Source organism: Gadus morhua, chromosome 3 (genome assembly GCF_902167405.1).
Source record: "Gadus morhua chromosome 3, gadMor3.0, whole genome shotgun sequence".
Classification (NCBI taxonomy): Eukaryota; Metazoa; Chordata; class Actinopteri; order Gadiformes; family Gadidae; genus Gadus; species Gadus morhua.
The window spans coordinates 25,019,456-25,044,455 of NC_044050.1; the positions used below are offsets into that span (position 1 = coordinate 25,019,456).

General features: G+C 46.4%; 2 protein-coding genes across 2 annotated transcripts in view; one reads left to right on the top strand and one right to left on the bottom strand.

Annotated features, from left to right (window-relative positions):
* LOC115540154 (vasorin-like) overlaps nt 1-5,088 on the top strand; it is an 18,335-nt gene extending 13,247 nt beyond the window's left edge. The window contains exon 2 of the mRNA XM_030351217.1: nt 635-5,088. Within this exon, the coding sequence (XP_030207077.1) occupies nt 635-2,773 (2,139 nt within the window). The 3' untranslated portion in view covers nt 2,774-5,088. The remainder of the gene's footprint in view (nt 1-634) is intronic.
* A 10,861-nt stretch (nt 5,089-15,949) lies between these two features.
* The window catches only part of LOC115540801 (keratin-associated protein 5-1-like), a 12,044-nt gene continuing 2,993 nt past the window's right edge, over nt 15,950-25,000 (bottom strand). Inside the window, exons 2-3 of the mRNA XM_030352376.1 lie at nt 16,154-16,262; nt 15,950-15,961 (exon numbers count right to left, since the gene is read on the bottom strand). Coding sequence (XP_030208236.1) covers nt 15,950-15,961; nt 16,154-16,262 — 121 coding nt within the window. The remainder of the gene's footprint in view (nt 15,962-16,153; nt 16,263-25,000) is intronic.

A 25,000-nucleotide genomic window follows, 5' to 3' on the forward strand; every position in this document is an offset into this window, starting at 1 on the left:
CGATGGGTCACCCTGGGTGGGCTTTCAGGGTTTGGATGAAGAAAAGTCATCCAAACAAAACTCATTGAGTATTTCTCTAACGAGTGAGAGAGACCGGCTCCCTCGAGTCCTTACACTAAGCCTCGTGTCATCGCATAAGTCTCTCATGCGTACGAGATTTAAATTGTTGTTACATCATATCACTTATTGAAGGAAAAATCAACATTGGCCATTTCAAGTGCCAAAATGGGCCATTTAAAACTAAAGTGACGAAGGAAAAAGCAAAGCATGAAAAAGCTACATGGAAAGAAATCTCAAAAGTCAAGTTCAATCTTAAAGATACTTGAAGCACAGCATCCTATGATTTGTAATGTATTGAGACATTGTAATCAACCTCTCTCTCTCTCTCTCTCTCTCTCTCTCTCTCTCTCTCTCTCTCTCTCTCTCTCTCTCTCTCTCTCTCTCTCTCCTGCTCTCTCTCTCTCTCTCTCTCTCTCTCTCTCTCTCTCTCTCTCTCTCTCTCTCTCTCTCTCTCTCTCTCCCCTGCTCTTTCTCTCTCTCTCTCTCTCTCTCTCTCTCTCTCTCTCTCTCTCTCTCTCTCTCTCTCTCTCTCTCTCTCTCTCTCTCTCTCTCTCTCCCTCTCTCTGTGTTCCAGATGTCCGCCATGACGCTGCTGCCCCCGGTTGCCCTCCTCTTCCTCCTCTCCTTCAGTCTGGCGTCATCCAGGGACTGCCCCCTGTACTGCAACTGCCAAGACAACAGCGTCATCTTCTGCATCGGCCGTTCGTCCACCAAGGTGCCGAGCGGCGTGCCCGCTGACACCAAGAAGCTCTACATCTTCCAGAACGGCATCAGTACTCTGGCACAGGATAACTTCTCTGGCTTGGAACAGCTAGATATGCTAGACCTGAGCCAGAATGAGCTCACCCAGGTTCCAGACGGAGTGTTTGAGCCGCTGTCCGAACTGAAAAACCTGGACCTTTCTTCAAATCACATCACCAATATTTCCAAGGGCATCTTCTCTGGCCTCCATCAGCTGGAGAGGCTTTATCTATACTCCAACCGCATCCAGAGCATCCAGGCAGACGCCTTCGAAGGCCTGGGGAGGTTGCTTGAGCTCAAGCTCCAGAAGAACCGACTCACCACGTTGCCCTTACTGCGTCTCCCCAGGCTTCTGCTGCTCGACCTCAGCTTCAACAGGATCCCAGCCCTGGGACCCGCAGACCTCCAGACCCCGAATTTGGAGGCCCTAAAAATTGTATCCCTGGGGCTCACGTCCCTGGATGAGGAGCTGATGGCCTCCTTCAAGAACCTGCATGATCTGGACATATCCTCCAACCAGCTGTTTGAGCTTCCCGTGGCTTTGAAGTCCCTGAAGATGCTGATCAGTCTCGACCTGGCCAACAACCCAATCAGGGTGCTCAAGATGGACATCTGCCAAAAGATGGTGGGGCTTCAGAAGCTTGACCTAAGTGGCCTCAGCCTCCCAGGATTCACCGAGGGCTTTTTCCAGAGCTTCCCTAAGTTGAGCCACCTGACAGTAGCCAAGAATCCGTTTAACTGCCTCTGTCCGCTGGCCTGGTTTCCCGTATGGCTTCGAGAAAGAAATATTGTTCTGGGACGACCTGAGGAAACCAGATGCCACTTCCCCCTGGTCAACGCTAGGAAGAAGCTGTCCGAGCTGGAGTACCATGACTTTGGATGTCCATCCACCACCACAGTGGTTGGTGGCTATCCCATTGAAAGCACTGCTGTACCTTTTTCTCCCAGCACAGCTCCAGAAGCCACCAATACTAATGCCATCCCTCCTCCCCCGTCCAGCGAGGAGCCAAACTATTTCAATCCAAACCATCATCCACGTCTCATTGAACCTCCAGTTTCACCTAGTGCCAGCAGCAGGGAGCGAGAGCAACACATTTGCCCGGGGAACATCTGCCTTAATGGGGGAACCTGCCATTTTGATCCCCTTGGGCAACTGGCCTGCACTTGTCCCAGAGGCACATACGGTCTTTACTGTGAGAATATGGACGAGGTCTTTGTTCCACCTAAATCTCTGGTCACAGAGTTTGCTCTAATGGATCCAGTGGCGACCTCCGAACCTGACGCCATCATATCACGTACGGTGACGTCCACCTCGATTCTTCTGGACCTGCATCGCTTCATCGAGACGAGGCCCCACATTCGAGGGATACGTCTGACCTATCGCAACCTCTCCGGACCCGACCGCCGCCCTATGGTCATCAGTGTGCCGGCAAACTACCCAGAGTACACCCTGCGTGGCCTCAGGCCCAACTGCACCTACTCGGTCTGCGCCAGCCCCCTGGGCGAAAGGGTCAGCTCCCGGGCTAACGGCTCGGCGGAGACGGGGCTGTGTACGGAGGCTCGCACCGCCGGTCTCCAACCTACGTCTTCAGAGCCCAGGGTGGAGACCCAGAGCCAGCTGACCTACACTCTGTTCCCCGCTGTCGCCGCCCTGGCCCTTGTTCTCGGGGTGTCTATAGTAGCCGGGGCCATCATCTGCCTGCGGAAGAGGAGGCAGACGAAGGCGGGCATAGAGCTGGAGCTGGGGCCCACGGAACTGGACCCCGCTGAACTGGAGGCGGTGAAAGCCGGCCTGGAGAGTCGCGGAAATGGGACTCTTCCCCAAAAACTACCAGAGATTGATCGCAGCCAAACCCCCCATTCGCCTGCCTCCTCGCAACAAAATGGGGTTTTGGAATATGAGGTCCCGCTAATGCAAGGACACAGTGCATCGAATAACAATGTAGCAGCTTCAAAACCCTCTTATTTCTAGGATATAGGTTAGGTCGTTGATGTCAAAAGATGTCAAATAGAGTGGGCTTGCCCAATGAGAACATGTTGATTGCTGGTATGTTGCTGGGTGGTAGACATAGAAGTGGAGATATCCAGTACAAAATACAATATATATTATAAAAAAATATAAGAAAAATGTTTTCCTTACTAAACCGATTTAAAAACAATAAAGGGACATTACATTTCGTGTTTGGGGTTGGGTATAAAATCCTCAACGTCAGTGCAATGCCCAGCGAGAGTCTACGCACAGGGCCAGACTGAGGACGGAAGTGCCTTTTTGCATTGACACCACAAAGACTCTTTGACTTCTGTTTGTTGTTCATTTGAAAAGATAATCCTACAATCGTGTTACAATCTTCCTGCTGGAATAAGGAGATCCGATGTGGGATGTTGCATATCTGAAGCAAATGTAAATTAATGGATCTTGAACAAAAAAATAGGCTGTAACACATCATCAATCACCACACTGCAGACCTAGTGTTAACCCCCATTAAGGGTCTTCTCCATGTGGAGGTTACTTGTTGCCTTGGGATTTAACATCCAACGGCTTGCTGTGGGTTGGATGATAATGACAATTGGTGTGATTGGCATGTTGGACCTGCCAATGGACTAGCACTGCACAGTCTAAGCTCTGAGTGCTTGGTTGGGCTCCAGCTCTCTGCAAACCAACGATTTGAAAACGGCTTTAGGAAACCATGGAAAGACTTGCACTGAAAGCACTTCACTTCTCCGCTCCCCAGGGATCCTAGGACTGGTGAAAATAATACTTCAATCACATACATCCCATTGTTTTAAACATTAATTGGTATCCCATTTTGGGTTAACCCTATATTATATGAATTGATTGGTATTACGTTTTAGCTAACAGAAAACTGAATGACAACAGATAGAAGCAGTAGGTACTAATTCTGATTGTTCTGTTTTAAAACTATCCCACCCAAAATTTGATATCTCATTTGGCATTGAGGTTGCTGTGAAAGCAAAATTTACTAATTTAAGAGACATTGAAATTAACAATTTGATGTGCTTATTTCTGTTCTACAATAATATAGGAAAGCAATTTTGTTGTTGTGGTCATCCTCTTTTTGTACTCCATTTTGTTTATTTTGATTTGGTACTGTTCATGCATTTGTTAGTATTAGCAAAGATTGCGTAATTAGTAGTGCCAATTTTAAGGCATGTTTTAAGTATTTCACCATGAGCTTAGGGCTTATAAAAGTTTTGTCAGGCTTGTTTCTCTAAGAATGCATGCTGCCTTCAGCAAAGCTAAAGATATATGAGCCACAAAGCGTTCAAGAAGAACAGTGATTTTGAGATGAAACGTCCGAAATACTTTGGCCTGAGGCTCACCCCATGGACACATTTAGTTTGAGAAATACAAGTAATTCTCTCTTCAACGTCAGCCAACCCACCATCAGGTCCCTGTTTATATGGTAAACCACAGATGATTTCTTGCTTTTTACTTGTAAAATCCGAAACTGATTTCATAGCGTTTTCCATCCAAAGGATCTTAAAACCCAAAGGATCTAAAAGTTTGAGTTCAAATAGTTCCAATATAAATTTTCAGTGACTTGTGTGCAGTAAATTCCTCATGGGACTACTAAATATAACCTCTTAAGAATCGTTCTTGCTTTTTGGTCATTACTTTATTTTGATTTCTGTTTGTCCAGTCTTTTTCTAAGTGTTTACTGGCTCCGTGTGTATATTTGACTTTCACTCACGCTAGGAATACTGTTATTGGGTGTTTTTAGATGGTTTTTGCTCACTTCGAGCCAACTAGTCTATATAAAGTACAAAATGAGTGCACGATCCAGTATTCACCCAACGCTAGTGTGGTTTTCGCAGAATCCCAACCTCTTAAATAGCGAGGATTTACTCTCAACTTATGGTTTAGAGGCCGACTGCCGAGAGAATGTGTTTGGGTGTTGTGTGTCTTAGTACTGTCCATCACTACAACATAGCACTACAAATCTGCTCAAATCATCTGTATTCCAGTATGCTTCTGTCCACAGCCCCGATAAAATACATTAATACACCTATGAACTGGAATGATTTCTGTACATAGCAAGAGGACAGCGAAGGGGCAAGGGAATATTTGGAATATTTTCAACAGGCTTGTGACCCCAACTGTGTTTATTTTTTTGTGAAAACATTTGTTGTTGTTTTTTTGTTTTTCAGTTTTCTATGTCTGAGAAGTTCAACGCAAACATGTTTTGTAAATTAGTTTTTTAGAGAATGGCATGTGCAGTTCTAAAAAAAACAAAAAACAGTATTAAAGCAACTTTGTGAACCTGATGAATATATTTGTGTGGTTTTGTTAACACCAAGCAACATTGCATCATGTCCATCCACCACTGTCCAAACATACCCCGCCTTGCCTGCTCCATGCACGGGAAATGATTGGTCCTCAGCTACAACAGAATAACTGAAGACAAGAACCACTAAACCATTCAAGCTCTTTGGTTTTGCTTACACAGTTAATCAGAGAAGTAGAGGACAAGGCTGCGTATTCCTTTCATTGCAACAGGAGAGACTGTTTCTCTGGTAAACAGTAAAGCTTTCTCATCTGTTGGAAATGAAACAAAGTGGATTTAAGTGATGCTGCACAGCATGTCCTTAAATCAGCCCTCAGTAATCAGGGTACAATTCCGACCATTATATGTCTGCTTATAATTTAGCTGAGCAAGGTTCTACTAGAAAAACACAGGGTTTTACAGACGTACAAATCGACCAATACCTCATTAAACAAACAAACACACACACACACACTCACACACACACACACACACACACGCACGCACGCACGCACACACACACACACACACACACACACACACACACACACACACACACACAGCCAGTCTTGGCCTAAGAATAATAACTGACGTTATGGTGTTTTGTGGAAAGAGGTCATTGAATGTTCTTTTTGCTAAGAGCCAGAAATAGATGCCTGTTGAAAAGATTTAACGTCCTGTTGAGACTCAAATGCTTTAAGTTCCTCGTAATGCCAAATTGTTTCTGGTTGGTATTCAATTATTTTATTGATACTTATTGATACTTACTCATTGTTTTGGACTGGCGTAAGGCACCAAGTCTCCAACCAGTCTGTTGCTACCAAATCAGATTATTATTCAACAGAAAATAACTAGGAGAAGATAAGATGTAACCCCGACAGGAAATGATGGCGTAGGGTAATGGCTGAGGTTTTAAGGAGTAATAGGGAATAGTGAGTCAGGCATGGGGGTAAATGTTGACTCTGATTGTGATGCTGATGTCTTAGACACAACGGCCCAGAGGTCACTGAGGGTTCTCTCAAATTTCTGGAAACTGACGTAAGGGACTGAATCACTTTGTTCCTCACAGCAAGATGAGGAAACTGCTGGGTGTGTGTGTGTGTGTGTGTGTGTGTGTGTGTGTGTGTGTGTGTGTGTGTGTGTGTGTGTGTGTGTGTGTGTGTGTGTGTGTGTGTGTGTCTGGGTGTGGGTATGTGTGTGTATGTGTGTGTGTGTGCGTGTGTGTGTGTGTGTGTGTGTTTGTGTGTTCATCTGTGAAAAATAATGTGGTAGGTTCACTGTGTGAGTGCTTGCTTGTATTGTCATCATATCTAGATTTGATGAATTAAGTTGACACGTTTTCTGAATTTATGAGTATTTATGTTTTTGCCCCCTAAAATATCATATATTTTTGTGCATGTTTTGATTATTCAAGCTGATCTCCAGAAGCAAAAATAGTTAAGAATAAACTATTCATACATTCCTAAAACATTTAGGATGAGGTTCACAACCTAAAACTTAAGGCGATTTTACTCAGGCAATAGCCGTGCATTGTAAATGCACATCGTTATATAACCATATATATATATATATATATATATATATATATATATATATATATATGTGTGTGTGTGTGTGTATATAGTATACACACACCCTAAGCCCCTGTGAGGCCCTTCAGGGAACACAAACAGCAACTTCACAGTCCGTCACCTTCATTACCTCGGCAATGTGCGTCTCATTTGGGAGCCTACTACTGACCGCTGAAAGGGTGCAGAAGATGAGAGAGAGAGAGGGAGATAGGGGAGGTGTGGGGCTGGGTAGTGAGGGAGAGAGATTGAGGGGTAGAGAGAGAGAGAGAGGGGGGGATGTGGGGCTGGGTAGTGAGAGAGGGAGATGGAGGGGGATAGAGGGGCAGAGACAGAGGTAGTGAGAGAGGGATATAGAAAGAGGAAAGCGAGGTAGTGAGAAAGGGAGATATGAGGGGGGAGAGAGGGAGTGAGACAACAGATGGCGGGAGGAGGAGAAAGAGGGGGGGGGGGGGTAAAAAGTGATTTGTGAGGTTAGGAGAGAGGGAGAGAGAGTGTGAGAGAGAGAGAAGGAGCGGGAGAGAGTTGGGAGGCGGTATGGGGCTGATTTATCTGAACAATCTGTGGAGGTAGCGGAGTCTAACTCGGAGGGGGGGGGAGAGATAGAGAGAGAGTGTGTAACGACTGAGTGAGGGGCCTACAGTCCAACTGCAGACAGATTTTTGGACCTGATAATGGCTTAAACGGCCCCAAAGCCCGTTTAACCCCTGGCTACCCCTGTGTGTGTGTGTGTGTGTGTGTGTGTGTGTGTGTGTGTGTGTGTGTGTGTGTGTGTGTGTGTGTGTGTGTGTGTGTGTGTGTGTGTGTGTGTGTGTGTGTGTGTGTGTGTGTGTGTGTGTGTGTGTGCGTGTGTGCGTGTGTCCTGTGTGTGTGTGCGTGTGTGTCTGTGTGTGTGACTGCCCAACCTTGATGCCAACCATTTCCAGTTGTGCTGCAACACATCATACTACATGCAGGTCCTGGTGGATGTGAAGACCGACCTGGTGTTGAGACAACAGAGAGCGGAGGAGGAGAGAACGGCGGGGAGGCGAGGAGAGACAGAGAACCCTTTATGTCAGCTGTCTGGACACTTCAGCGTTTGCTTTATGTGCTTTGGAAGTCGATGCACGCTTGGAGTGCATTTTTGGCTAAATAAATGGTGGGAAATCTGAAGAAACAAATGAAAGTCTTTAGTTTGAACAATATAACATGTGTGAGGTGAACTTCCCAAAATGGTCCTGGATACATCCATGTTTTACACATTCTTGGTGTCTCTGGATCTCTGAGGAGCATGTCTACAGGAGAATGAGATCATTTCACCCATAAATAGATTACCTCAAAAGTAATGACTATACTTACAACATTCCCCTTTTGACACATCACGCAACAGAATGTATAGTGGGATGTAATTATAATTTTATAATTATAACACCATATACTTTGTGTCGGTCCAATTAACATTATTGGTTATAATTTGCATGAAAGACATGTTATGAAGGCTATGGTTAACTCGGAGGGCATCTGACTGCTACTCAACGCGTTAGAGGGGGCGGCTGATCATAATCAACGTGAGTGCTACAACTCGTTGGGCTGGTGAGAAACGTAGAGTGGAACCATTCCGTGAAGAAGCCTTTCCTGCCTGAAACGCGATACAGGCCTCAATCGAGTTAGAGTCTAAAGGTCCCATCTTATCCAAGGCTCCTAATGACTTCCATGTTCTCTGAGGCACAAACCAATGGGAAATAAAGTCCCTCACATGCAGAGGGCCCCCGGTGAGTCCCATGGGAGTCATGGAATATAGAAGAGCTTTTGCATGTCGGAATCGGACCTTTAGCAACGTGATGGCCCCATGCTGTATATGTGGGCCCTATATGTGGGCCCTTTTAATCAAAACGGGCCACAAAACACAACATGTGCATCCAATCAGGCTCTGAGTGCACTGAGTAATATGGATTGACACTATGAGCGAAATGCAGGAAAGGCCAACTGCTATCTATGAGTTTGGAAGTAGTGGAGTAGTAGAATAGTAGTAGTATAGAGGGTGCTGAGAAAAGGAGGTTGAGAACTTTGTTGGATAACGGGTTTTTATATATATGTGTGTTACTTTGTGAGTGTGTATGTGTGTGTGTGTGTGTGTGTGTGTGTGTGTGTGTGTGTGTGTGTGTGTGTGTGTGTGTGTGTGTGTGTGTGTGTACGTGTGAGTGAGTCTGCGTCTGTCTATGTATTTGTGTGTTCCTGTGTGTTTATGTGTGTATTTGTGTGTACGTGTGTGTGTGTGAGTGTCTGCGTCTATCTGTGTGTCTGTGTGTTCCCGTGTGCGAGTAAACGTGTGTCCGTGTGTGCGTGAGTGTGCACTTGTCTCTCCGTGTGTCTGTCCGTCCCTGTTCTCGAAGCATACGTCCGGGGGTTGGGGGATTAATACGAGTGCGATCACACAACTGACAGAAGAGATGCGTCTGGAGCGCAGCGAGTGGCTGGAAGACGGCCGAGTCAGTGTTAAGTCTACCACAGGGAGAGATAGAGACGCTCAGCGGCTGCAGTCATTCTGGGGGCCCCCTGGCCGAGCGGGGCCCCGCGCTGAGAGAGGGTTATGAGGTCCAGTGTTTTCTCTGGACAACAATAGGTCTCCTCGGCCTGTCTGGGTCTTGTGTTGTCATAGGAGATATCATGACTCGGCAGAACAGCGCCAGGGTTCACTCGGCGGAGAACAATTTCGCTTTTAGGCCTTCGTGGAAAATCACACAACATACCGATCCTAATAAGGGTGCATGCACGTTGGCAGGTTAGATCGACGTAGTGTACAGTCCCGGACGCAGGTGCATCATGCTCTACTGAATCATGTAACACATGCTCAGAGAACATATTGGATTCAAACAACGCCAATAAGTTAAGGCCTTGCCTTGCCTTATTTGCGGTGCCTTGTCGGATGACGAATCGTTTGTGTTTGCATGTCTTGTCCTGTGTTTGCGGAGGTGGCAAGGGGTTAGCTTCTCCATGCCTCAGCAAAAACAAGACAAGTACAAACGGATACGATTGGTCAACCAAGGTCTTGTCGACTAATCGGTTGACCAATCATGTGTGTTTATATGTCTTGTCGACGAATAGGTTGACCAAACGTATGTGTTTGCATGTGTTGTTGACCAATCGGTTGGCGAATCGTACATGTTTGTACCTCCTGCCGTGCCTGCAAGCCGTTGCATGTCCACACAGGACACTCGTGTCCCAGGCGGCTTCACGGTCATGATGAAAGAGGGCCAAACCCTGATCCACTTTGTGACAAGAGAAGAACAAGAGCTATTTCCCCCGTCCCCCGTCCCCTCTCCCTCCTCTCCCCCCTCTCTCCCTCTCTCCCTCCATCAAATGCCAGCCTCCCTCTAAACACTTGGCTGCCAGAGGGCCGTTCCCCTTCACCTTTCACCTCTCAATAAGCCACCATTGACCTCTCCTACCAGGAATTAGTAGAGGCCCGGTCGTTCTAGGCCTGGCGCACACCAAACAAAAGGCCCGGTGTGGCCAGGGTGTCGAGCTATTTCGGGTAACATATACAGACTCCCTGTCACTGTTCATTATCTGGCCTTCCGTCATCACCTCTGTCTCTCGGGTCCCTCTCTTTCTTGCGTTTTAAAATGGCATGCACACCTTCTTGCGGTTTGAATGCCTGCAGTGGTCCGTTGTTGTTCTTAGAAACCACCTTTTGTTCTGGTCTAGTTTACTTTACTGATATCAACCGTCGCATCTTAACTAATCCCATCTCGCAATCCCCCCCCCCCCCTCCCTTATCTCCCCCCACTCCCCCCCCCCAAACCCCCCCCCCCCCCCCATGCACAAACACACACACATTCTGGCCCTCCCTCCCTCCAGGAAATATCTGGAAAGCCTTATCCCCCCCCCCCCCCCCCCCCCTCGCTTCCTCCTGATTGAGTTATTTAAATGGCCGCCTCCCTTGTAACAAGGCCCCTTGCTTTATTGGGGTTTTCCAGTTTGCCAGATGGAGCAGGTTTAGACGTGCCTGGGCCCACGAGGTGGAAAGGAGAGGGACAGATGTAGGGGAGAAACATGACCGAGAGGAACGTGACGGAGAGGAACAGGCGAGGAAGGAGGGTTTGTGTTTGGCAGACTCCTGAACAGCGGTTGGAGCATTAACTCCAATGCACCGTTTAAAGCCGGGTCATTCCGAGGCTCTGCGCTCACTATGTGTTGTCTTGGTGTTTCCAGATCAAAATGGGATTTATTTGCCAGCTTTCATTCCACCGGCGCCATCCGAACGGCTCCAAGGCGTTTAAGGCGGCTTTCGCACCGTTTTGAAAACAGTGAGCTAAGATGGCGGGAGTTGTGATGAAGACCTTTTTTTAAATACTGCCCCAACTGAACAAGAAAATCCTCTATCTTGGAAGTTGTATAGCTCATGCATTCACCGAGAGAAATCCGGCCTGGTGAGGTTAGGGGTTCAGTGAGCTAAACGAAAGGCAATCAGGAAGAGTAGAATTAAAGGGCTCACAGGGCCAGCCCCACACAATGAAAAAAAAATACAGGTTTAAATGCCTCTTAATTCCCTCGGTTTAAGCCTGCACCCTAACCTTTCTAATGGATCTGAACCAACTATCTCGTGTTACAGTGTGGACAGGCCTAGGGGAATAAACTGGTTCAAAGCACGTGAATGGACGTTAAACTGTTCACACAAAAATTGAGTAGGACTAATCAGGTATACTAGTGTGAATAAGTCCAACAGGTATAAGAGGTGGAAGGAGCCGAGAACAGGGCGGATTTAACTTTCAAAGTCATAATTGATATGGTTGATGGAAATGGTGGGTTCCATTCCTCCATTCACACCACAGAGTCGGCTCCATCAGTCTTTCCTACCAGAGACTGGAGGTGGAAAGGGAAATTAAGTTTAAGTGAACAAATGCAAATTGCAGGGTGCAGCAGAATGTGGGATTTGTTTGTGGCCTGACATTAAATCCATTAAATCCCAGCGAGGACGTCGGCTTCTTCTGTGCCTGACGTTGACGAGCAGCAGAAGGAGGTGGAAATTATCCTTGTTATTATGTTCTTAAGTGTTGGTAGAACATGTTTGGTTACAATGCTCCATTCAATTTGAAGCACGGTCTGGCAATCATGCATTGCAGTGCTACACTTCCTTCTTCCGCTCTTAAGAACTCTGTGCACATCCGTGATTGGTCGGTTTCTTTCTCCATTGACACGTCCATACACCCAACTCCCAGGTTGAAGAAGAAAGACTAATGAGGAATATCTCGGGGTAATAGCTTGGGTGGCTTGACTTTGTTGACTCACACAGGAGAAACCCCCTCTTTAAAGAAACTCGGGAGGTCCTCCTTGTGAAAGGGACAACGGGCCCCCCTTTGCTGAATAGACCATGTATGTTTAAGTATTTAATATATTTGGGTTTTCCCTGGGCCCATGCACTCTCCCTCTGTGTGGATCCGGGTTTGACAGCAGGTGCGGACGGGAGAAGTAGAAGGCCTAGTGTGTGTTTGTGTGTGTGTGTGTGTGTGTGTGTGTGTGTGTGTGTGTGTGTGTGTGTGTGTGTGTGTGTGTGTGTGTGTGTGTGTGTGTGTGTGTGTGTGTGTGTGTGTGTGTGTGTGTGTCTGTGTGTGTGGAAGCGGGGGGGTGGGCATTTCATTAAAATATTGCCTTGGAGACCACTGGAACAAGGTCCGCTATGTGTCTATTATACAACACACATACACACAAGCACACACACACATGTGCACACACATATACGCACATATGCACACACACACTCACAGGAAATAATGGAATGAAACACTGCCATTTCCTTTTTTTCATACACGACATCCACACACCTACACACACGTACGCATGTACACACTCATGCACAAACACACCCATGCACGCATACACATGAAAATGCACATACACAGTACAGAGAAACTTTGCCTTGCAATGGTAATTTACCCTGCGCTTGAGAGAGAGAGAGAGAGAGAGAGAGAGAGAGAGAGAGAGAGAGAGAGAGAGAGAGAGAGAGAGAGAGAGAGAGAAAGATAGAGAGAGAGAGAGAGAGAGAGAGAGAGAGAGAGAGAGAGAGAGAGAGAGAGAGAGAGAGAGAGAGAGAGAGAGAGAGGGAGAGAGGGAGAGAGAGAGAGAGAGAGAGAGAGAGAGAGAGAGAGAGAGAGAGAGAGAGAGAGAGAGAGAGAGAGAGGGAGAGAGAGAGAGAGAGAGAGAGAGAGAGAGAGAGAGAGAGAGAGAGAGAGAGAGAGAGAGAGAGAGAGGGAGAGACAGCTAGAGAGAGACAGCTAGAGAGAGAGAGAGAGAGAGAGAGAGAGAGAGAGAGAGAGAGAGAGAGAGAGAGAGAGAGAGGGAGGGAGAGAGAGCTAGAGAGAGAGAGAGAGAGAGAGAGAGGCAGAGAGAGAGAGAGAGAGAGAGAGAGAGAGAGAGAGAGAGAGAGAGAGAGAGCGCGAGAGACAGAGAGGGAGAGAGAGACGGAGAGGGAGAGGGAGAGTGAGAGCTAGAGAGAGAGAGAGAGAGAGAGAGAGAGAGAGAGAGAGAGAGAGAGAGAGAGAGAGAGAGAGAGAGAGAGAGAGAGAGAGAGAGAGAGAGAGATGTGTGCTGGGTGGAGGCCTGGGCCCCTCAGGTGGGGCCTGAATGTTAGAGTTGTGTGGAGCCTGGGACGCTGGCTGTGCAGGGAGATGAGAAAATGCTGAACGTGCCAACCTGGCCTCGCTGTCAGGGGTGGTGTGTGGGAATGCACACCTAAAGACACACAAACACACACTATACGTGGGCACACACACAAACACACGCCTACAGACACAAGCACACACACACACACACATGCCTACAGACACACACACACACACACACACACACACGCACACACACACACACACACACACTATACGTGAACACACATATACACATACATGCCTACACACACACACACACACACACACACACACACACACACACACACATGCCTACAGACACACACACACACACACACACCGACACACATACACACACACACACGGACTGCCTGGGAGATATCATGTGGGAGAAGTTTGAAGTGTTGAAACAGGACGCGTCCCAGCAGCAGACCAGATGTGGACTCGGAGGAGAGATGTGTAAATGAAATGCGTTGTAAAAGGGAGGGAGAGTTGGGGGCGGTGGGGCCCATAAACATTAGAATAGAACAGACTTTGTGATTGTACCTGAATACATTGGAGCTGTAAAAGCAATTTTTACATGTGTGTGATGGATGGATTCAGATAGTTTCAGATAGATACTTTTGAAGAAGGGGAAGAGATGATGCTTTCAATTCAATGAAATTGAATTGTTCAGCCCTAAGTCACAGGTACTGTCTCAAAGGGCTTAACAGGCCATATATTTATGACACCCCCTCACCGGAGCCCCCCGGGGGGCAAGAAAAAACTTAAGGCAAGGAAGAAATCGTGAGAAAGAACGCAGAGTGAGGGATCTATCCTTCCAGGGATGATCAGGAGTGCAATTGGTGCCATTATCGACATACATATATACGGGAAAACACTTGAAATCAATGAATTTATAAAATGTAAATGTCTATGGTGATGGGGTGCTATTCAGTGAGTGGCAGAGCGATTCTTATTATATCACCCCTATATTTGTAGATATTCTTTATTATTATAATATTCCAGAGTATGCCTCTGCAGTTCCACTCTTCACATATCGGTGTGCGTGCAGTGGTGGACATGGTACCCTGGATGTCCGACTCCCGTCCTAACAGCCAGGGGTCTCAGGCTCCGGTACCCCTAGAGCCCTCTGCAGGAGGAAGCGTTGGGAGGTGACGGATGGACGGAGGGCAGCTCTCTGCGTGAATAGATCTAGCGGCATATTAAACACAGCCGTCGCCATGTCCTGTCTCTGCGGAGTTATACCACCAAGGGGAGGACCAGCATGTGTCGCCATGGAAACGTCCCTGTGAGGCTGGCCGGGGGACCAGTGTTGCCGATGACAACCGTAGCAAAACAGAACTTTCCGGATGAGCAAGAGGATGAGAAACCAGGACGCGGATGGAGCACACCGTGCCCCGTGTTGGAGTCATGGGGCACGGTGGACTCAACTGGTTATTAGTCACTTTCCTTTCTCTGTTTACAGTGCGTACCACTCGGAATAACATGAATCATTCGTTGGTTGATTAATTTTTCCGGTCAGGAAACCATTCCCACAGTACGATTTCCAAAAACTGTTTCGGCAAAGCTTTTAAACAACAAATATTTATCAATGCACATAATTATTCAATTCAGTCAATTATTACATCCGTGCCACTCAAACTTGATTCATTACTTGGGTCCGAATAAGTGGCCATGATCAAAAGCCCAACACGTACTGCATTGGAACTTCTGATGTAACCCCATGTGGGATCTTTGTTTATATTGTGGACTATTGTTTCAACAAATGCTGTTTTCACTGTCGGATCTGATTGTTCCAAGGACTAACACAGAGCAGAACACGAGTGGATAATTGAAACCAATGCTGTCTCCCTGAGCCCCAGGATGCAGGCTCATGCGGGGGAGAGAGGGACTGATGGCCAATAGATTGCGTCTGGGCCAAGAGTGAAATGAAAGCACTCCCCTCTGAGTGACTCACAGGAGGCCTGTTTCTCTCTCACTCCGTCCCTACCGTTTACCCTTTGCCAACTCTTTCGATCTCTTTCAAACTTTCTCTCTCTGTCTCTGTCTCTGTCTCTCTGTCTCTCTCTCTCTCTCTCTCTCTCTCTCTCTCTCTCTCTCTCTCTCTCTCTCTCTCTCTCTCTCTCTCTCTCTCTCTCTCTCACTCACTCATTTGGCTCTCTCTGCGAGGTTTGATCCGAGGCGCTGACTGAACGTTCTAAGAGTTAAGAACGTGAAGACACCCATTCCTCTTCTCCCTCTTGTATGTGCAGTTCGGTATCTTGCAACATTTAATCAGAACCATGCACTGCACTCCGTTCCCCCTCCCCAACCCGCCGTCAGAACTTTTTTGACAGAAATTTTAAATACTCCTTTTTATGGTCCTTTTCAACAAAAAAAGTGAGTGGAAAGTTTACACAAAGGAGCGCTTTATCCTGGAGGCCCTGCTTCTGCCTCGCATTCTGCTCCAAATACCTGCAGGATGAAATCGAACTCCCTGGAGGAAATGCATTTTAAGAAAGTGTCTCCTCTCTCTCTTCCTCTCTCTCTCTCCCTCTCTCCCTCTCTCCCTCTCTCTCTCTCTCTCTCTCTCTCTCTCTCTCTCTCTCTCTCTCTCTCTCTCTCTCTCTCTCTCTCTCTCTCCCTCTCTCTCTCTCTCTCTCTCTTCTTTGGAGCCCTACCACGTCCTCTAGAGAAGCTTCTGCATGAGGAAGGAGAGGGAGAAGACATTGGGATGGGCCACAGGGGCACAGCGCCCAATGATGCATGGATCAATCCATCCATCCATGCATGGACGGATGATGATGGAAGGATGGACGGGCCTGTGGTGAATTATGAAGATTAGATCAGATCAGTGTTGAACCACATCCAAGCACACACACACACACACACACACACACACACACACACACACACACACACACACACACACACACACACACACACACACACACACACACACACACACACACACACACACACACACACACACAAGCATTAGCCTCTCAGGGATCTACCATCCACCATGTATACATATTGAACAAAATGTGCTTGGATTGAATGTGCTGCTTTTGGACAGACACGGTGGCAGCCTCATAAAGAACTGAAAGAACTATTTCTGTCCGGTCCTGCTAGATCTGCTGGAGACAAGCGACCAGGTCAGACATCAGAATGGCCTGATACACCTGGATCTGACCGGCACCTGAGAGGTCAGCCCTCTCCTTCGCAGGACCCCACACCAGGCCCACCCATTTCCCTTCAAAGGCCCCTTGCCACCACATCTGTACTTCCACTCCACTACTGACTACAGAAATCAGAGAAGATCAACCAAAGTTCAGGCTTTTTGAAACCATTAGATGCATGGTGTGTGTATGTGTGTGTTAGAGGGGCCGCAGTACAATGTGTTTTTAGTGGCTGCTTTTGGAACAAAGGAAATCATGCACTTGTCAGTGCTGTCATGCCACATTTGAATCAGAGAATTTTACAGTTTGCTCTTCTAGTTTAACACACACGCACACATACACACACACACACACACACACACACACGCATACAGACACACACACACACACACACACACACACACACACACAAACACACACGCACACACACGCACACACACACACTCACACACACAGCCACACACCCACACCGAACACACACTCGTACACAACCGTCGCCACCCCATTTCGATCACCCTATAGTTCTTCTGCTCATTCCCAGATGGTTTTTAAACGTCAGAGTTCTGCCAGCAGATCAGCTTTCATTAAGGCCCAATGTGCTTTTGTTTAAGACCACGCCTTGAGTTTTTCATATCCACCGCTGCCAAAAGCACCCAAACAGAGTTCAGGTGTCCATGGTGCAATCGCCCGAGTGCTCTGACACAGTGCCCGTCAGGATTTACACCACGCTTTGTTATCCCAGTTTGACAGAAAGAAAGATTCCTGCCTTTTCTCCAGGGAATTCCTTCTTAATAGGCCAGATAAAGATAACGTTCCACGTTAGTACTAACAGAGAGCAAGGCGCAAATCCTTCGGCGTTGAAATGTAATTCCAGTCCGTCTAAGCAAAGCCCACGCAGATAAAGGAAATGTATTGCAGGGTCTCAGGGCTAACACTGATATGGTTTGGTTATCAGGCGATTAGCGTACCGGAGGGTATGACACAGAATGGGAGACAAAAACAAGCTGGCATCAGACTTCAACATCCGTGTCACATTAAAACTACTGCTCTACTAGTACTGTGCTCAATGCTCTAAACCAAACCGTAACCACTGTTCACAGCAAAGTTAAGTTTCAACGCCAATACTAAGATAAATTCACCAGGTGGGATTATTTCTCTAATGGTGTTTTAATCAAGAGTATTCGACTTTATTAGTATTTAGTGGCATGTCCCGTGTGTGATGTCACTAAAGGATCAATTCGGAAATGGCTTGCAATGGCTGAACCAAACAATAAACTAGCACAAGAGTGACATGCTTTGTAAATCATTGAATTGATCATAAAAAGGCTGGTAATAACATCATTTTGGCTATAATTAGTTGTTATGGAAATAAATCGTTTTCCCTAATTATAAAGAACTTCAAATCCAATACAATCACTGTATGTATATATATATATATATTAGTATGATTCATGGTGTATAGCTTGGGACTGAACACATTGGACACGTCATGTCTAAAAACAAAGAGCCTTTGCCTTTGTCCTTTTCTCACGTCCCTGAGGAAGGGAGCTGTGGTAAAAGACTGACAGTCAGCCTCCTGTGCCTGTTCTTCAAATGCTACAGTTAAATAGTGCTTTTGAATCGAAATGTGCTTCCTCTGCATATCCCTGTTTTACATTCGCCCAAACCGTTTGCGGTGCTTTTGAATATTTTCCGTAATGTGTTGAGCTAAAATACGAGGGAATCATGAATTTCATATATCTTTCGGAACATTGTTGTAGGATTCGTCTACACATTGTAAAAAGACTGTGTGGTGCTGGCTTGACATTAGAGGTATGTTTTGGTTGTAAAGGGAGGGCATAGAAAGGGTGTTTTAATAAACTTTACTACTACTTTACTACTTTTTTGACAACTTTACTATTGTGATTTGTTGCTGCCCTGTTCAGTTTAGGTTCCTCATTTTCAGGGAAGCAGGACGTATAGTGATGTCAAGTGGTGCTTGGACCAGTTTTCAGACGAACACACGTAGGTGTGTGTGTGTATGTGTGTGTGTGTGTGTGTGTGTATGTGTGTGTGTGTGTGTGTGTGTGTGTGTGTGTGTGTGTGTGTGTGTGTGTGTGTGTGTGTGTGTGTGTGTGTGTGTGTGTGTGTCTGTGTCTGTGTGTGCAGGTTTTGATTTGTGTGTGTGTTTGTTTTTGCATCGTATCCGACAAAAGAAAATACACTTCACAATCTTGATCATACAGCAACACTTGAATTGTGATGGTTCCGGCCATCTGACTTACGTGCTTTTGATGGCTATGATTACCGCGTTTGCCAAGTTATTTAAGAAATGGATACCCAAAATGTATTTTTCTTCCTTTATCTTTCATTTTACTGGGTAGATCAAACATATTACCTGGCTCTATGTTGATCTGTGAAAACTAACTGGAGCAGGTACACGAGCTGAGCAGCTCAGCTGTTATTCCAGGACACTTTGGTCTGAATACGCAGCCCAAGAAACACATTCCTGCATTTTATCTTCTGAACGGCAATCAAAAGAAGCAGAAAAGGCATGTAGTGCTATAATAGACTACGTACTTTTCAAAATGTGGGCTGATTTATGTAATAAGACATGGCTATACCATAACCATCTCCTTGATGGAAACTCACATTTATTTAATGTTAACTCTTCAATTATCAGACAGAAATGCAGTTTATATAGTGTTTTTCTTCTATTCATTGATAGCATCAGTTCCAAAACATAATAACGGATTCTGTGCTATTCTCTCCAGACATTGAACAGTTTCCCTGCAGAAACAACACCAGCTCATGTCAGTCACAAACATTGTTTTTCGGTGGTTTGTGGTTTTACAATACAGGTGGAAAGAAAAGTTGACCATCTTAGGCCTTGTGCTTCCAACAAGAGGGGGAGAGGATTGCTTGGACCCTGATAAACTATTCCCTTCCTCTTTGTGGGGTGTTTTTAGATATTCCCCACAATGTAACAGGAACCACAGTGGAATACGTTTACTCGACTGTACGGGTGTGGAGCGATCACAATGGTTGGAGAGAAGGAGGGTTGAAGATGAATATAATGAGAAGGGTGCACTCTAGTCTAGAGGATTGCGCGGGTAGAAGAGGAGAGAGAAGGAAAGAGAAAAATGGAAAGTTGGTGAAAGTGTGGCTTGTAGATTACCTTTGCACTCTTGATTTCACCACAGGTCAAGAGAAACAGACAGAACGCAAGCGGAAGTGCAGGATTAGGAGGATGAACAGTTGCCCGAGATATGAAAGAGAGAACAGAGAGTGGGGTGGGGGTGAGTAGGAGGGGACAAAGCTGGGAGGAGAGGACTTTAAGGCACTTTTATGCAGACAGAAAACAGCCTTGGAAGAGTCAGGCCAATGGTTATTTACAGCGACAAACGCGGAAAATCCAAACAACTTTGTTTAAAGTCAATGTGTTTGTGTGTTTCCATGCGTGCTTGTGCACGTGTCTTGTGTCTGTCTGCATGCATCTTCTTGTTCACTTGTTTGTTTATCTATCGAGTGTGTGTGTGTGTTTGCGTGCGTGTGTGTGCGGGCGTGCATGCGTTTGTGTGTGTGTCCGAATAGTACCATTTGAGTTTGACACATGTGTACTTGAACCACGCGGGCTGTTAGATTAGCACCTCATTAGTGGCTCAGAGACCCTCTCAAGCAGCAAAGCTCCACATCAGAGTGTTCCCGTGGGCTTCAGCCTGCTCAGTCAGTCCAGGCCGCCTGCTTCATCGAAGCGCCCGCCCCATCATGCTGATGCACCACCAAAATGTTTTCCTGGAGACTGCTGGAAAAAGGTCCGCTATGTGTGTATTATACAAGGCACAAACACACACACACACATGCAGGCACGCACACACAAACAAACATACACTGCAAATACTAAATAAACGTATTTATATATATATATATATATATATATATATATATGTACATATATTTGCAGTGCGCTGACACCACCAAGGCTGCATGTATCTTACTTTTAGCATGGCAGAATTTCATGTAGTTGGTTCCAAGGAGATTGCATTCATGTTAAAATGATAATCTTCAACCAACCAATAAATGTCCTCTTCCCATCAAACCCACCAGATTCACGTAATTGTTGTTGGTAGAGATGCAATTTCAGCATGGTTTCCATCTGTTCCGGTCCTCGGAATCACTGTGCAACCACAGCAAACAGAATACATCTCTTACATGATTATTTTTAATATGTTAATCTCTGCAGCCACATTTAGGTGCCGGTCTTTTCTGATATTGTGCTCTATCTTTTCCGCTGGGAATCGTCAAACACTTCTAGCTTCTAGTTAGCTTTAAAAGTTCAAATGTGCGGGCAAAGAAAATGGGGTTCTCGTGTATCAATGTTCATACTTACGATAAAAGTTAAATAGGGACGGGTTCAACAGTTCAGAACAGATGTGTGAGTCAGGTGTGTTTGTGTGTGGGTGTGTGTCCATTTCTATGTGTGTACCTCGAAAGAATGCAGCAAACTACCAAGCCAATTCTCAGTGGGTGGGGGATTGAAGCACAGATATGAAACAGATACGTTGTGTCTGTAAGCCAACATTACATTTTCTCCCTCTGCAGTAGCATACAGTGTTTCTTCTGGCTGCTGCCCGGTCGGTTTAAGGTAACCTGCAATTTCCTGCTTTGTCTTTCTTAGCACATTGAGGATATGGTTTGCCACAGAGTTCACCCATTCATGTGAACCTGTCCAACAGACATTCGGTGTGCATTCACAGTCGTGCGAACTCAAAGCCGCTTGCCACCCATGCCAAGGTCGGACCCATTCCTGCATTCCTGTTCATGTGCCATTTCGCTATGCCCAACATGTTGGTTCCAATGAGTCCACCTTACACCGATACTAGGCCATAGAATGGCAATGACATAGCTAGGATACCTTGTCTGTTCAGCTTCATTTCGATAAAGTCATGGGTATAGTTTGGATGTGTTGTGTGAACGTAATGCTGTCCTGTTCCTGCCTGTCATATTTTGACTTGAAATGAGTTAATGCATATGTTTACTTCTTAATTGAATCACTTAAACACATTAGGTTAGGCTCCAGGTCAAGCTCTGAGGTGAACTGAGTGGCACTGGCGAGTCATTATAAATTACACACCATCTAGTTAAACTGGTAGGGCATGGCCCGAACACAGCCAGGATTAGGGTGTTCATTGTTGTGGACTGGGTCCGCCCATGCTAGGAGCCTTGTATTGGTCCATCAAATGGCTTATTAGCATAACAACATTCATCAAAGTGGATTCCAGTAGTGGCAGCATCCTGCAGAACTCCCATTGGGGGCGGGCTACGTAACTGTTAGTGTTCCAGCATTAATTTAGTCTAAGTACGACAATAGTTACAGCATTGACATAAATAACCATGTTATAGACAGACCATTCAAGAAGTTTCAAAATAAAAGCGCATTTCGGACATGAAAATAGCAGGCATTTCCAAACCACAAATTTTAACTTCTCTCCCTGCCGATTGTTACCACCTCGGCCGCCTCCACTCAGCCCGAGGTTTATGTATCCTCCGCTCCGTCGTTTCATGAGGCCTCCGTCAACAAACAGTGCAAAGCCCCGCACCGAGCTGAGCTGCTCGCTGGAACATTAACCTGCTCCCGCGGGCCTGAGGAGCCTGCATGTTCAACTGGTAATGGTTTCTCCAGACCAATGTAGTGTTCTCCGCGGCTGTGACCAGCGCCAGAGAGACCAAACAAGCTTCCCACATAATGGCTTTAATAGTGGGGGTGAGGGCCCCGGTGACTGTGCATGTGTGCCTGGGCCGGGGGGAGACGAGAGCTCTGAGCATGTAGGAGTAAAGGACGTCTTAAAGGTACGGTACGATTTAAGAAGTAGCATATTAGTGAAATTTGTTATTAGTGGTCTTTTGGTCAGCCATTACTGAGTGAAATACGACATGTGACAAATGTGACAATATTTGTGCTGAGGTGACTGCACCTGCGCCTGTATGAGACTAATTTGATCTTAGACAGCTCCCTGCTCCTTTCTGACCAATCAGAGGATCTCTACCCTGATTGGTTTGGGGAACCTATCTTGACTTTCAATCCCAGGAGACTAAAATCCAACACTTTCAAATTAAAGAGAAATGCTGTGGGGTTGTTTAGCTTAAAAATCTCTCACTCTCACTCACACTCTTTCTCTCTCTCAAATCTCACCTACATCACCTTTAACCAGAGCTCTGGAACAGGTTTCTTTGTCGAACGCCCATGCTAGGTGTCAGCCCGAGCTGCTGATTCTACCCTCGTCGACCCTGCTCTCTTTTAGCATCCTGACCTGTATGCAAAAAAAAAAGAGCCTTTTCCTGGTTTAGCTCAGGAAGATGAGAACCATCTGCGGTGATCAACTGGATACGGCCTGCGGTTGTGCAACGCTGGCTCGGTACGGCCGGTGGAGCCTGAGAAAGCCGGCTCTGGCAGCATGGCGGAGCTACACATGCTAGTGCTTAGGGAAGGTTTCGGGGGCTTTTGGCAACCGCTCCGAGACGGTGACTGAGGAAAAAACAACACGGGACGAGAGCGATGAGGACCGTGAAGGCAGAAAGTGCTGACCAAGTGCAAAGAGGGCTGACGTTTAAAAGATGTGCGGAGGAAAAGCTGGCTGAATACGCTCACATTTGAAATGAGACAGAGCGGCAGAGAGACAGAGAGAGAACCCCCCCCTCACTCTCTCTCGCTCTCGTTTCACGTTTGAGCGAGGGCGGTTGGGGGAGTTAAGTTCAACCGCTTCATAGAAGGCTATGGAATTTGTATCCCCATTTTAAAAAGACAGGCCTTTGCAGTTTCACACTGCGTTCACTTCTCCATCTCCTTCGTTCGAATAAAGACATGGAATAAGATCGCAAATAAAGATCTAATATTAATTAAGTAAATTACACACACGTATTCAGTATAAGCACATTTAAATACACGCGCGCTCTGCCATGCTCTAGTCCTCATCTAACACCCAGGGGACTACTTAAGAGTGATGAATTGGAGGAAAGTCTGGCGAGCACATACACACACATCCCCACACAGCGACACACAAACACATGCACACACACACACACACACAAACACGAACACAACCCCAAAATTGGCCTCAATGTTTATTAGCTCACTCCTGCTGCTGAGAGCCTTGCTATTATGGGAGCACATCATTTAGCACCCCTCGCTACCCCCCCGCCCCCCCCCCCCCCTCCCCCACACACACACACACACACACACACACACACACACACACACACACACACACACACACACACACACACACACACACACACACACACACACACACACACACACACACACACACACACACACACAGGAGGCACAGCATCTCTCCTGTTGCCCTAATAATTCAAACCTTGGCAATCCTCAAGTGTGTGTGTGTGTGTGTGTGTGTGTGTGTGTGTGTGTGTGTGTGTGTGTGTGTGTGTGTGTGTGTGTGTGTGTGTGTGTGTGTGTGTGCGTGTGTGCGTGCTTATGTGTGTTGCAATAGACTGTTCTATTTAATTAACATTGGACATTTTGTAATAGAAAAGTGATGGGATTCAGCTGTGATTTGTGTGTGTGTGTGTGTGTGTGTGTGTGTGTGTGTGTGTGTGTGTGTGTGTGTGTGTGTGTGTGTGTGTGTGTGTGTGTGTGTGTGTGTGTGTGTGTGTGTGTGTGTGTGGTTGAATATGTGTCTGGCAGATTTTCCACATATTCATCACAATTCAGGCGTCCCATGGGAGGTAATAGAGAGAGTCTGAGACTGCATCTTGTATTCGAGTGCATAAATAAATAAAAAGTGGAAGAACGTGAAAGGAAATCAACCTTTTCTTCTCTTCCCTCTTAACCCAAAGTGTGTTGTAAGTATGTCGCTTTATCTCTCGTGTTCCTTCCTCTCCATGTGTGCTTTGCTTTGACATGCACTCGCGATTGATGAGGTCATCATTGTGCGACTCATTGGCTACTATTTTGGGCGCTAACCCACAGCTGGGCAGCATCAGGCTGGAAGTCCCCTCCTTTTCAAGTGTGCGTGTGTGTCTGTTTGTTTGTGTCTGCATGTGTGTGTGTCCCTTCCTTACCCCAGATCTCAGTAGCTGGCCCTTGTTTCCACAGGTGTGGACTAGAAGAACGGACACATGGCTTAGAAACGCCCCGGACGAACCCATGCCCGCGGCTGACTCCGCTGACCCCTCCAGGTGTGAGGTCACCTGCTTTAGATTCTGGAGCTGGTGTTTGTTGGCAGTGGGTCTTACAGTCCCATGATGGCACTGGAGTAGGTACGGCACTTAAAGGGGCAGTGTGTAGCATTTAGTGGCATCTAGTGGGGAGGTGGCAGAGTGCAGGAGACGGAAAGCTTCCCCCCCATCTACCTCCCTCACTCTTACCTTTCCAACAACATAGTATAAGCAATGGTGGCCTGTAAGGTGCCTGTAGGGATGAGGATGTGACAGTCGACAACAGCATCAAGTAGCAAAGTGTGAAGTCATGAGGTTCCTCGCTAGATGTTTACTTATTTTTAGTTATTTAGTCTATAAAACTAGGTCATAGTTTACAAGTTGGATAGTGGCTATGA